This window comes from Haliotis rufescens, unplaced genomic scaffold, assembly GCF_023055435.1.
Source record: "Haliotis rufescens isolate VD_foot unplaced genomic scaffold, xgHalRufe1.0.p SCAF_21, whole genome shotgun sequence".
Lineage (NCBI taxonomy): Eukaryota > Metazoa > Mollusca > Gastropoda > Lepetellida > Haliotidae > Haliotis > Haliotis rufescens.
This window is the reverse complement of record NW_025963902.1, coordinates 10,822,430-10,835,781: the sequence shown is the minus strand read 5'-3', so window position 1 is coordinate 10,835,781 and position 13,352 is coordinate 10,822,430. Positions and strand designations below refer to the sequence as shown.

The 13,352-nt window shown below is 40.1% G+C and overlaps 1 protein-coding gene across 1 annotated transcript in view; it reads left to right on the top strand.

Annotated features, from left to right (window-relative positions):
* Nucleotides 1-13,352, top strand: part of LOC124128725 (piwi-like protein 1) — a 39,850-nt gene that overhangs the window by 9,906 nt on the left and 16,592 nt on the right. The window contains exons 5-14 of the mRNA XM_048401337.1: nucleotides 281-405; nucleotides 1,001-1,081; nucleotides 3,489-3,600; nucleotides 4,229-4,352; nucleotides 4,613-4,730; nucleotides 6,018-6,135; nucleotides 6,758-6,945; nucleotides 7,576-7,727; nucleotides 8,600-8,724; nucleotides 12,279-12,453. Of these exons, the coding sequence (XP_048257294.1) occupies nucleotides 281-405; nucleotides 1,001-1,081; nucleotides 3,489-3,600; nucleotides 4,229-4,352; nucleotides 4,613-4,730; nucleotides 6,018-6,135; nucleotides 6,758-6,945; nucleotides 7,576-7,727; nucleotides 8,600-8,724; nucleotides 12,279-12,453 (1,318 nt within the window). The remainder of the gene's footprint in view (nucleotides 1-280; nucleotides 406-1,000; nucleotides 1,082-3,488; nucleotides 3,601-4,228; nucleotides 4,353-4,612; nucleotides 4,731-6,017; nucleotides 6,136-6,757; nucleotides 6,946-7,575; nucleotides 7,728-8,599; nucleotides 8,725-12,278; nucleotides 12,454-13,352) is intronic.

Genomic DNA, 13,352 nt, shown 5'->3' with positions numbered 1-13,352 from the left:
TTGTTGAGGGGTGTTTATATTATATACAGGGTTAGATCTTAACACTAGCCCACTATTCCGGGGCTAGTACAAATTACTGCGGGCGAGTACAAATTTCCCTATTTCCCCATTGTTTTAACATTACAAGGGCATCTTATCTTTACCCGGGCTAGTAAAGTTTTTGCGTTCTGACCCTGAGTTAAACAGAGTGAGTACAAGTGTTTAGTTATGTGGATGAATTGGTATATTATTGTATTGTTTTACTAAATTGAGTTAAAATATGCTGACTGTTTTCTTTCAGACAACTGAAGTTTACTCCAACAGGAATTATGACAGTGCACAGATCCGTATTACGATCACGCTTACGAACGAGCTGCCACCAACATCACCACAGTTTATTCAAGTGGCCAACATTCTCTTTCGCAAGTAAGTATCATTGTTATCTACATGAATTATAAAGAATGCCTTTGATATGGGATGACAGGGCTCGGGTTACCTATGTAAAACATGCACCAGTGCAACCTATCATTGAACAGTGCTAACTAATATTTATGTCTACATGCGCCAAGTGAATGTCAACAATTTGTCTGACTAACCTGTACTCAACAACGATCTTTGAAAACACTCCAATCCCTAAGCTTTATGTACCATTCAACATCAAAATGGGGGTACTTTAAGTTAATGTGCACATTTTACTATTGCGTCTTACAGTAATACGTAATTATTTATGTGAATGAAGCCCATTTCTGGTGTTCCTGTCGTGATATAGCTGGAATATTGCTAAAAGCGGCGTAAAACCATACTCACTCACTCACTATGTGAAGTCAAGACATTGTATGTCAGCGTAGCCCAATGGCATAGATAGAGTTCATGTTGGCAATCACTGGTTTGTCTGGTCCAGACTTGATTATTTTCAGATGACTGGAATATGGCTGGAATATTGCTAAGTGCGGCTTTGAAGAACAAACAACCAGACTCGGATTATTTACTGTACTATATGCTAATGTTTGTTTACTTTCAGGTACCTCTCCATGATCAATATGAAACAAATCGGAAGGCATTACTTCAACCCAACATTGTCTATAGACATTCCCAGGCACAAGTAAGCATGTTATAGATGATTTGTCTACTGTTATTCCCTGAGTGTATTTTAGGCCGATGCTGCTGCAAAAGCAGCACTCAACAAATCTGTGACACCACTTCTCATCCCATAAACTGATTATAAACCCGTGATTAGATCTTACATCTGCTCAAACAAATAGAACTACAATTGTCTGAACAACTGAAATTGTCGTTCTATTTCATAGGTGTCATTCAGTGTCTGCTCTAGCTTAAATTTTCTTGGGGCCACTTGGACCCCTTCATCATAATATTAGGGGTCCCAAACAAAAATGGAGGGGTCCAATTTATAGCATCATAATATAACATAAACAACAGAATACAGTGGTTGTGAAAAATCAGACATCTTTTCGCAATTGCAAAATATCAACAAACAGGCAAAGTGAGAGAAAGGTTCACATCAGGGCACATCCTGCTCTCATGACCAAGAGGTTCACATTAAGGGACAAACAATTTCTTAAAATGGAAATTTGATACTAATGAATATTTTAACACAAAACTATCCATCTTAATATCTAACTTTGTAAATGAAAAGGCAGTACACGGGTTATCAGCCATTGGTAAGGGGTCATTGGGGCAGACATTTGTGAATGTTTATATCTAGATCTTGATTTGAAGTTTATGGATTCAGTCAAGTTCAATGGCTGTTCTGGTGCTACTGTACTGAGTAGTGAGTTCATGTCGTAACTGTGACAATAATCAATGAGTCATTACATAATTGGGATATCAAACTGTATTTTTAGTAAGAGTATGTTCAGGATCCAGCATTTCCTTCATAAATCTAGTCAACAATGAACATGTTTCAGGTGCTATAAATGTTAAAACATGTCAGTTACACTAATAACGGTTCTGGCAAAATGTGTTTTGCAATGTTTAATATAATACACAAGAGATTGAATTATAATCAGCTTGATAAGTCTGTTGTAGAATAACTAAATATTCAGTGTCCACTAAATAAAAACAATGCTTACCTAAACCATATAACCCACACAGGTACTTTGTTTACTGAACTTGGTAAAGAAAATCAGCATCGATCAATCCAATGAACAACAACAACAACAAAATTGTGAATCACATATTTAATAAGTTTATAAGCGTGCCCCATTACGATCCATTATAAATTAACTACCGCCATAACATAGCGTACCGTCCTACACGGTCGCTCGATTTTGCGGGTCACTGTTACCACGTTCTGAAGTATACCCTTGATGTGCCGGGCTATTTTTAGTTTGACACAAGGTTGGGATATTTTCGACCAATCATCAAGCTAAATGAATATACGACTATACCCGACCTGCTTAATATGCGGCACCTGATTGGCTGAAGCAAAGCTACGGACCATACCAAACATTGATACATGCAAAACCGAAAATAGATATAGGTCAAGAAACCGGTTTGGGTATTTGTCATAAACAAGGAAGGAATAATGAAACTGGTTTGGTTTAGCAAATGGAAGTGTTAATCAACATGCTTCCCTGTCTTGTTTGGCAACAAATACCTTTACGCAAAGACGTACGCCTTTGATTTACGATAACAGTGTCAGTTCGATATGAAATTAAAAAAGCCCCAGTCACTGCGTCCACGAGACCCACACATGTTACGCAGGTGCGTTCAAACTCATTTTTGTGCGTCCAAGACAGAAAAACGCGCTCTTCAGCCAACACTGTTTAAAGTCGTCGTGAAAGGCAACTAAAGGGATCAGGTGGTCAGGCTCATGACTTGGTTGACGCATGTCATCATATCCCAATTGCGTGGATTACTGGATCGCTGGTCCAGACTTGATCCTTTACAGACCACTCTCATATAGCTGGAATATTGCTGAGTGCATTGTTCAACACCAAACAAACAGTGACTTGGTTGATTGCATGTCATCATATCCCAATTGCATGGATCATGGTGTCAATTACTGGATCGCTGGTCCAGACTTGATCCTTTACAGACCACTCTCATATAGCTGGAATATTGCTGAGTGCATTGTTCAACACCAAACAAACAGTGACTTGGTTGATTGCATGTCATCATATCCCAATTGCGTGGATCATGGTGTCAATTACTGGATCGCTGGTCCAGACTTGATCCTTTACAGACCACTCTCATATAGCTGGAATATTGCTGAGTGCATTGTTCAACACCAAACAAACAGTGACTTGGTTGATTGCATGTCATTGTATCCAGATTGTGTAGATCACAATATCAGTCATTGGCTTGCCTCGTTCCGAATCGATTATTTAAAGGCCACTATCATATCGCTGGAATATCTTTGAGAACAGTCTTAAACAAACACTTCTCAAGTAGATATCCACGGTAGATGACAACATTAAGAGAGAAAAATGTCGAATTGAACTTACCTGAAGTATCGTAGGAAGTTAATGGGGTTTTTTCTTTTGTAGGTACAACAACAAAACTTACAGAGTGGATGATATCGATTGGGACAAGAATCCTCTGGACACCTTCAAGATGAGCGACGGCTCCCAAATCACATACAAGGAGTATTACAAGAAGGTCAGTGAAGTTTCAAGATGTTATAAGAGCCATGTTCAGGCTTGTAGATTCACACGGAGGAGAGGGCGGAGGAGAGATATAAAGCGTCCAGCCGTCCAAAGAACCCCGAAACTGATACACATTTCTTCTTGAATTTTGTTTGTTTGTTTGTTTGTTTGTTGTTTTACATTTTCATGACAACAAGTTGGACTTAAACTGAAAATGAGGGTCGTTCTAGTTTCTGGTGCAGAACTCCAAAACCATTTGGATATTTCTGGATGAAACCTGCTAAACACATCAGTCAAGTGGTGAGCTGATGCCTTTTGATAATTTTGAATTTTGAAATATACTAAACAGATTATGTTTTTTTTCACTGAACTGAAGGTATCCAATGAACCAAAAGTAGGGTATGAATAGCACCAGACCAGGGCCCCGTTCCTCAAAGTGATCGTAGCGCTAAGGTGATCGTAAGTCCCATACTTTTACATAGGCTTACCATCATCGTAGTGCTAAGATCGCTTTGAGGAACGGGGCCCTGGGGGATATGTCATCTCCTGATGACTCTTGTTTTATTTGTAGTTTAAAGAAGAAATATCTATTTTGAGAATTTGTCCACTCAAAATGTCATACCATCATCTTTCTCATTCAGTCTTATGAGATCACAGTCACAGATGACAAACAGCCACTGCTGGTCTCCAAACCAAAGAAAAGTGACATCCGACGAGGCCAGACAGAACCAATCTACCTTCTGCCTGAACTGTGTACACTGACTGGTCAGTAATGAATGCTTGTGAATTTGCATCTGTCCAATATAGACACTCCACTCGGTTTGTCAGATGTTGCTGTAGTCGAAATATAGAATTTACATATAGTTTCAGGATCATTTGACTGTATTATGCTGCAGACGATCATGTCGACAGGCTTTGGTGTCCTGACCAGTAGATAGTAATAAAATACCATTTGTAATTTGGGAAAAAGGGTAGAAATGTTGTAGTTTAATTTGAATTAATATGTCCATAAATCTCTCATCCAGGCCTGTCTGAAGAAGTTCGGGCAGACTTTAACGTGATGAAGGACGTGGCAACCCACACATGCATTGGGCCAGAGGGCAGGAGTAAACAGTTGACAGCATTCATCAACCAGCTGAATGCGTAAGTTAAAGTGCTTGTGTCCCCTACCATTCACGTTTTTGTATCAAATTGTTAGGCCTTGTACTTAGTGAGACCGCCTCCGTGGTCTAGTCGTAGAGCGTCCGCCCGGAGAGCGGATGGTCCGGGGTTCAATCCCCGGCTGCGTCATACCAAAAGATGTTAAAAGATGGTACTTGTTACCCTTACTGGCGCTTGGCATTAAGGGGCTGAAACAAGGACTGGTCGGCTCAGAGTCAGTATACTGTGTCTGAGTGGGGTATTCATGTTAAATTGTATCTCAGTGGGCTAGCACAATAAATCGGCGTCAGTCCGGACTAGCACAATAAATCGGCGTCAGTCCGGACTAGTACAAGCAGCCGCATGCACATGGCTATATCAGTTCAATAATCTCGGACGCTACGTTAAACCCCATTTCACCTCACCTCACTTAGTTAGTGGCTTCAGTACAAATTACATAGACTACTGTTTTGTCTTCCACCTATATACGGTAATCACCAGCGTTCATTCTAGTTGACAAAATAGGAAGGGCCCTTTACGCCAGTGTTTGTTTGTTTGTTGCCACACTGAACAATATTCCAGCTATATGACAGCGGTCTGTAAATAATTGAGTCTGGAATGAATCAAGTGATTAACATCATGAGCATCGATCCACTCAGTTGGGATATGACATGCATCAACCAAGTCAGCAAGCCTGACAAACCGATCCTGTTAGTCGGCTCTTACAACAAACTTTCTATTTACGGCATGGGTTCCTGAAGACAAATTCTTGCCCGGACCAGTGAATGACGAAAGAGTCGGTCGTGTGTGGTTTGTGTGCTTTTTGATTGGCTAATGTCAACTTCCTGTTGGTTGATCAATTTTGGGAAATCTCATTCTGATGTGACCTGTAATGAGATGTTTGCGAGCACTATGACCTGATTTTACATGTCAGATACTGCACCAAAGGTCCTTAGAGCGATACCTCATTTCCTGTTTCTATGATATGCTAGCATAAGGTGTCTCACTCTGTTTTGGAGTTTGCAAACTGCACACTTCCGATGCACATATTGGCAAGTAAAGCATGCTGAAGATTTCTCTGTCATAAAATAAGGCAATTAAGATTGGAAACCATGTGCCCAACTCTGCATGTTGGCAATAATTATTGAGAAAGAAGCCAAGATGCCAGGCTCTAGAATGACCACTGTCATTACCACTTGAAACCCTCGGCTTCTGACGTTAGATGATTTGCCAATGCTTACTAATGATGCTTTCTTGAGAAACTTTCTGATGTATTTTTGCTTGTTTCAGTGAACCAAAGATAGCAGAAGATATGCGTGGATGGAAACTGCGCTTCCAGCCACAGTTGTTGCCGATACAAGCTAGGGTTGTTCCTCAGGAGAAAATTCGACAAGGCAGGGATGCTGAGGTAATACTTAAGATTATCTGTGCTTTGTTTGCTTTTCAATGGATGGCATCTTACATTCACAGCCAGCAACCGATGCTTGCCGTAAAAGGCGACTATGCTTGTCGTAAGAGGCCTTGCCTCACACCCATGAAGCAATCAAATGTACCAGATACTCTGTTGTTTGAACGAACACAAGCATTTTCATTACTGAAGATAAGAGGCAATTAATGGGATCGGGAGGTCAGGCTCACTGACTTGGTTGATGCATGTCATCGTATCCCAATTGCGTAGATTGATGCTCATGTTATCAATCACTGGATTGTCTGGACCGACTCGATTATTTAAAGATCGTCGTCATATAGCTGAATATTTCTGAGTGTGGCGTTAAACAACAAACAAAACATTCACAGCCTGTGCCAGGAACTTGCCAGGAGGTATCATGCCCCAACTCAAAACATAATTTTAGTCTATTTTTTAGCGTTGTATGGATCAATATTTCTAAGCTTACTAGACTTGGACTTCGGACTAGCGGTTAATGTTAGACTGTATTCGGCAAAAAATCGTCGTACATTATACCCATGATAAATTGAATAGCATGTGAGCAGTTCCAACCACAGATTGTGTCAATGTGCTTTTATTTTAGGTTCACTACAAGCAAGAGGATGCTGATTGGTCAAGGGATATGCGAGGCAAGCATTTGCTCGTACCGGTCAGCCTGGAAAACTGGGTAGTCCTGTCCACTCAGAGAGACTCTCCATTGGCACAAGACCTGGTGCAGACTCTAGGCAGGGTTGGACCACCCATGGGCATGAACTTCAGCAAACCTCTCATGTATGTATTTCTTTCACAGATGTGTTGAGGTGGTGGGGATTTTAAATATGTACAACTCTTTTCCCTTTTTTAATTTGCCAATGGTATGAAATATGTACTAGTATGGATGTAGACGATCATTAAAGAAGCTTTCAGTATTTATTTCTGGGACAAATCAGTATGTTTCACAGGAATTGGACATTAACAGGGATTTATCTAGGTTTGCTCAGAGGCTGATAATCGTCCCCAAGTGTTCAGCAAATGCCATTTTCATCAATCCCAATTGCGTGGAATGATGCTCATGATATCAATCACTGGATTGTCTGGTCCAGGCTCGATTATTTACAGACCACCGTCATATAGCTGGAATATTGCTTAGTCTGGCATTGAACAACAAACAAACAAAAGCAAATGCCATTTAAGAATATAATAACACACAAGGATCGATTTAAGGATGAAATGTGCACTGTGAGATAGGATAAGTATTTATGTAAAATATACAATTTTGAACAAAATAATGATTATCCTAATCTACCTTCTATCAGTGGCCACAGGCAATTTTCCAGTGATTTATCCAGGATTCTAATCTTGTCAACTTTTTTGGTTCTCTCTGCATACAGTAAACACATTGTGCCTATCTCCTTCTATTAGGTGTCAGCTTCAGAATGACCGCAATGAGACCTACCTTCAGTATTTACGACAGAATATCACTGAGCATACACAGATGGTGATATGTCTCTGTCCCAACAACAAGAAAGACAGATACGATGCCATCAAGAAGTTTTGCTGTGTTGAACACCCAGGTACAATTTCAGCCATCTGCTTTTATCTTGTATGTTTATCTTGTATATTCATAGCTGCCAACGATCCGTGAAGATCCAGGGTAGAATTATGCTGAATAGGTCTTCAGCAACCCTTGCTTGCCGTAACAGGCGCCTATGCTTGTCGTAAGAGGCGACTAACAGGATCGAGTGGTCAGGCTGGCTGACTTGGTTGATGCATGTCATCATATTCCAATTGTGCATAATGATGCTCATGCTATGAATCACTGGATTCATTCCAGACTCAATTATTTAATGACTGCTGTCACATAGATGGAATATTGCTGAGTTCGGAGTAAAACTGCAGTCATTCTCTCATTTAAAGTGGGGTAGCAAAACGTTAAGGATCTTTTATTGACCCGTGAAGATCAGGGGTGGAATAGGTCTTCAGCAACCCATGCCTGCTGTAAAATGTGACTGTTTGTCGTAGGAGGAAGCGACTAACGGGATTGGGTGGTCAGGCTCGCTGACTTGGTTGATGCATGTCATTGATCCCAGATGCGTGGTTTGATGCTCATGATATCTGGATTGTCTGGTCCAGACTCGATTATATACAGACCGCCATGATATAGCTGTAATATTGCTGAGTGCCAAAATGTAACTCCATAATACCAGCCTAGTTCGGCAAGGGTGGAAACTGGACTTTTATAGTCAGTTAACTCCCTTGCCTCGGGAAGATGCTTTTATTTAAAAAACACTGTACTTGTGAGGCGTTAAACAACAAACAAACCAACTGTGAAGATGACAAATGTTGTTGGGTGTCACAGTAAGGACCTCCTATGTTCTTTTAGACAGCCATGATTTACGGGGTAAGATGAGAAAATTGTAATCGAAAACCTTCTGTTTATTTCCAGTACCAAGCCAGGTAGTAGTTGCACGGACTGTGAGCAAGAAGCAGATGCTGATGTCTGTGGCGACCAAGATCGCCATTCAGCTGAACTGCAAACTTGGAGGTGAAGTTTGGGCAGTGGAAATCCCGGTAAGTAATCAACGCCTACCTCGTGCCGCCCCTAGGGATTTGGAGTTAGAATAGGACCCCACCAACATGCCCCAAGTCTCAAGACATTTTCTGTAAGAATTGCCAAATTGGAATAAACCGTTTCCCAGTTAGAGCTCATACAGAACAACTAATTTTATGACTTTGTAGAGGTGAATGTATTTTACCCATATCAACAGGACCAAAAAAGTGGAAGGTTTTTTTTGTGTGCTCAGGTTTACACTATTGTATTGATAAAATATGAAAGCACATTGTCAAAATACCTCTGAATTAAGACACGACATGGGTACAATGCTCTCTGAATTAGACAAATTAAGCAATAAAAGCAATTCCTATTTGGAACAAACTGATTTTTTGCCTGCCAATGGTGCTTAATTTAAATTCTAGATAGATCCTGCATATAGAGTTGCATATACTAGGGACATGATCATTGGGGCCATTCAATCAGTTGGGTGGGGCTCCTGGTGTAGATCCCAAGGTAGCTTTCTACATGATAAAGGATAGCCATGCTTTCAAAAATGCTGTTGGACTCGTGGAGTATAGCTTAGCTTGTGAACAGATACATTAATAACATAGCATGAAAATTTCTTTTAATAATGTCAGATCTTTTAAGACAATATTCTTTTTGAATTGGGGGGTTACGGGTGGTGATTTGCTGTGCAGTGTTGCCTCCCTTGGGCACGCCAGAAACCTATGATTGTGGGTTTGAATCCTGGTTCAACACGATTATGTTTCTAGGTTTGTCAGCACCATACCAGTGCCGTGGGTTACACCGAAGTGGTAAACGTCTGAGACCTGCATCACTTCGGGCTTTCCTCCAACATAAAGCTGACACGATGTGATATAACTGGAATACTGTTAAAAGCGGCATTAAACCCAACTCACTATTTTTTAATTGATATGTGATGTTTACTCTCCTCCATGCATGCTGCTTATGTCGACCTATATGTCATGTACTCCATTTGCTGAAAGAAACGCTTTTAATCATGTACGGAAGTGTGAACATGACCGCAAATGAAATGTCGTTATTGTTGGTGGGACAGCTTAGCCAACCAGCAAGCTAGCTGGATCATGTAGTAGATCGACTTGCTTCTGCCGGTGTTGTGTGCTCACGATAACGATGACATGCATCAACCAAGTCAGCAAGCCTGACCACCCAATCCCGTTAGTCACCTCTTACAACAAACATAGTTGCCATTTACCGCAAGCATGGGTTGCTGAAAACATATTCTAAAATCAAAGCTCATTTATTTAAGGGTGCCCTTTCCCCGCGTTGATTGTATACAACTTTTGGTTACATAATAGTTTGAACAACCAAAACCAAAAAGGAGACTGCCCTCCCACCCTATTTTCAAAAGCTATTGCCTCAGAACCAATTCTTTTATTTTTTGAAGTCTTCAAAGAGGCTCAAGGTCCTAATCTTTCTACTTAATAATTAATATCGTTGAAACTGTCTAAAACCAGACTTGGGAACTCTGCGTTCCAATTTGGTATTTTTTTTAGACATTTTCTGTAGATCCGGAAGCCTGGATATTTTCCTGTAATGCTGATGTTAAAACCTTAGTTTAGTGTGTGGCGAAATTTGTGATACTATTTTTGAAAGCCTCAAGGACCTTTTGATTCCCCTGCTTTCTGACTGACAAGCATGCTTTATTTCCCCTGATAAATGTGTTGATTGTTCTTGTAAAAGTACATTTGTGGATCCATAGTGTGATTCGATATTTCAGAACCCATGTGAAATAACAAAGATTTTTTTCAAACAACGCTAACAGCCAATTCTATACACGCCTTCACAATCTCATTGTATCAGGTTTTCAGATCTGTTCATTTTCAAAGACATTGACTGATAATCATCAAAATGTCTTATTGATTTTGTTCCAAAATTAGGGAATGATATAGAGGAATATTCTATTAAATGTTGATGAAATCATGGACATGTTCCAATATGATTTGCTTTGTGTAAAATCACTATATATTTAGCATAATATTAAAATTCAGAATCACAGTATTGAAACCTTCAGTAGAACATGCTTTCTTGCTATACGACTTTAATATTCAAACTAGCTGAAATATTTGATGGTTGTTGGGATCGACTGCTACCACGACTCTGCGAAGAAGGGTCGCTCTGTGGGTGGAGTGATGGCCAGTCTTAACCTGCTTCTCACCCGCTACTACTCACGCTGTACCTTCCAACACAATATGCAGGAGTTGATGGACGGCCTAAAGATCTGTATGAATGGTTGGTTTGACTGGCTGCCTGACATTCAGTTCTTGCTGCGGTTTCAGCAGTGGTGTTTGCATGAAGCTTTAGCATGTGCTTTGAAGATGGCGAAACTGTTCTGGGTCATTGATTGAAACACATTCATGAGTATTTAAAAATATAAGTCTTTATATCCCATTGTGAATATTAAGCATTGTCAGTAATGCAGTTGATTCAAATAGGGCAAATAGAACTTGAAACATTTTTTGTCTTATTTAATCCACTGGCACTACTGAAAATTGGTAGTTTCAGGATGTGTTTCTTTCAAACCTGGAGACCTTTGCCATCAACTGCGTTTTTTCTGATCACTAGTTTGAAACATGCAGGTGCTTTTCTGTAGCTGAGGAAAAGAAATCACAAACTCTGGTGATCATTGACACGGGCCTCTAAGTTGAACATTTGCAACAAGTATGATTACTGGCAGTCAATACCAAATATTGACAATATTGCTACAATACCATTGATATGATTTTAGTGGCTATGAGATATTGCTGATTTGCTGCCTGTTTATTTTCAAAAAACATTTTTTAGCCCTTCCTCCCTCCCCTGTATGTGTACTGAAGGATTATGTAGTAATCAGCCTGTCCGTCCATCCGTCTGTAATCAGTTTTTGTCCAGACGATATCTCTAATTCTTATAGGTATTCTTTTATGAAACTTTAGACATACAAAGACCAGGTTGTCATCTGGTGCCTTTGGCTGTTTAGGAGTTTTTAGAATTTTTATTTTCCCACGTTTCCACGGCAGCATGTTTGACTTTTGTCTCTGTTCATGGTGGTGTTTTTGTCCGGATCCTGCCTCCGAAACTAACAGGCATTCTTTCATGAGACTATGCAAATACGAGGACAAGGTTGTCAGCTTGTGCCTTTGGCTGTTTAGGTATTTTTCAAGTTTGTTGAGGGTGTGGGGATTTGTCATCTTCTGATGACTCCTGTTTAGAAAGGGGCTGTGGGGTAGCCTAGTGGTTAAAGTGTTTGCTCGTCATGCCAGAGACCCTGACTTGATTCCTGACACAATGTGTGAGGCCCATTTCTGGTGTCCCCCACCATGATTTTGCTGGAATATTGCTAAAAGCAACATAAAACCATACTCTGTCACTTCCTGTTGTTTAGAAAGAGTCATTGAACGCACAAAATATGTCGCTTAGAGGCCTATTGATATGCAGTATGATTGATTACTAACATCAGCTATGCATGTTGCCAGGAATTTGGCATTGTTACCTCTATTCATTCATTTTTTTGTTCATTATTAATTCATGACTGTTTTTGCACGTTCAGCTGAATTACACGATGGTCGTTGGTATTGACACCTATTATGACTCCGCCAGGAAAGGTCGTTCTGTTGCTGGTGTAGTAGCCAGTGTGAACAAGAATCTGACCAGGTATTACAGCAAATGTACCTTCCAATTCTCCCACCAGGAGTTGATAGATGGGCTTCGGACATCCTTTACAGGTAAGATGCAATTTCTGTTTTAGCAGACAAAGACGCGTTTTTTAGTAGATCCATGCAAGTTTTCCTGGGCTTGATATTTGGCAGTAAATTACATTGGTTACTGTCTGCAGTGTCATTTGTCAGTGAAATTTCACAATTGATTATTTCAATAGGCTTGCGGACTTGCTTGATGTATGTCATCGTATCCCAATTGCGAGGATCGATGGTCATAATGTCACCGTATCCCTATTGTGTGGATCGATACCTATGATGTAAATCACTGGATTGTATGGTCCAGACTCGATAATTTACAGACTGCCGTCATATAGCTGAGTGAGGCATTAAACAACCAACAAGCAACCAAACAAACTTTTTTTTCAATTATAGTAATTTAAGCATCGTGGTAATATAAGGGTTCAAAGCATCACTAATAAACAATGCCAATGCATCATCACAACGCTTCTGCTGTCTACTTATGACTATGGACCTGCGTTGCAAAGGAGAGTAGCCCCCACTTGGACCAAGTGTACAGTCGACAGAATGTCTTTCTCCTGTTAACCAAAGAAAATTTTGGATTTTGTCTAACTCGTTTTGGAATATTCATAATTAAAATGGTATTATGTAGTAATATATATAAATATTTTTGTATATATTCAGGTTTGTACAATGCATCATATAGATCTACTGTGGCCATTGCAAATTTGTATATTCTAATGCTGATTTGATTGTTAATGTCTTGAAGGTTCTTCTTGGCTTATCTTGACAGCCTCATTTATCATGTTTATACATTAAACATTGCACTGCCTCCGTGGTAGGGCGTCCGCCCGGAGAGCGGAAGGTCCAGGGTTCAATCCCCGGCCGCGTTATACCAAAAGGCTGTGCCTCACAATATATTCTCAAAAAACATTGCTTGAGAACCA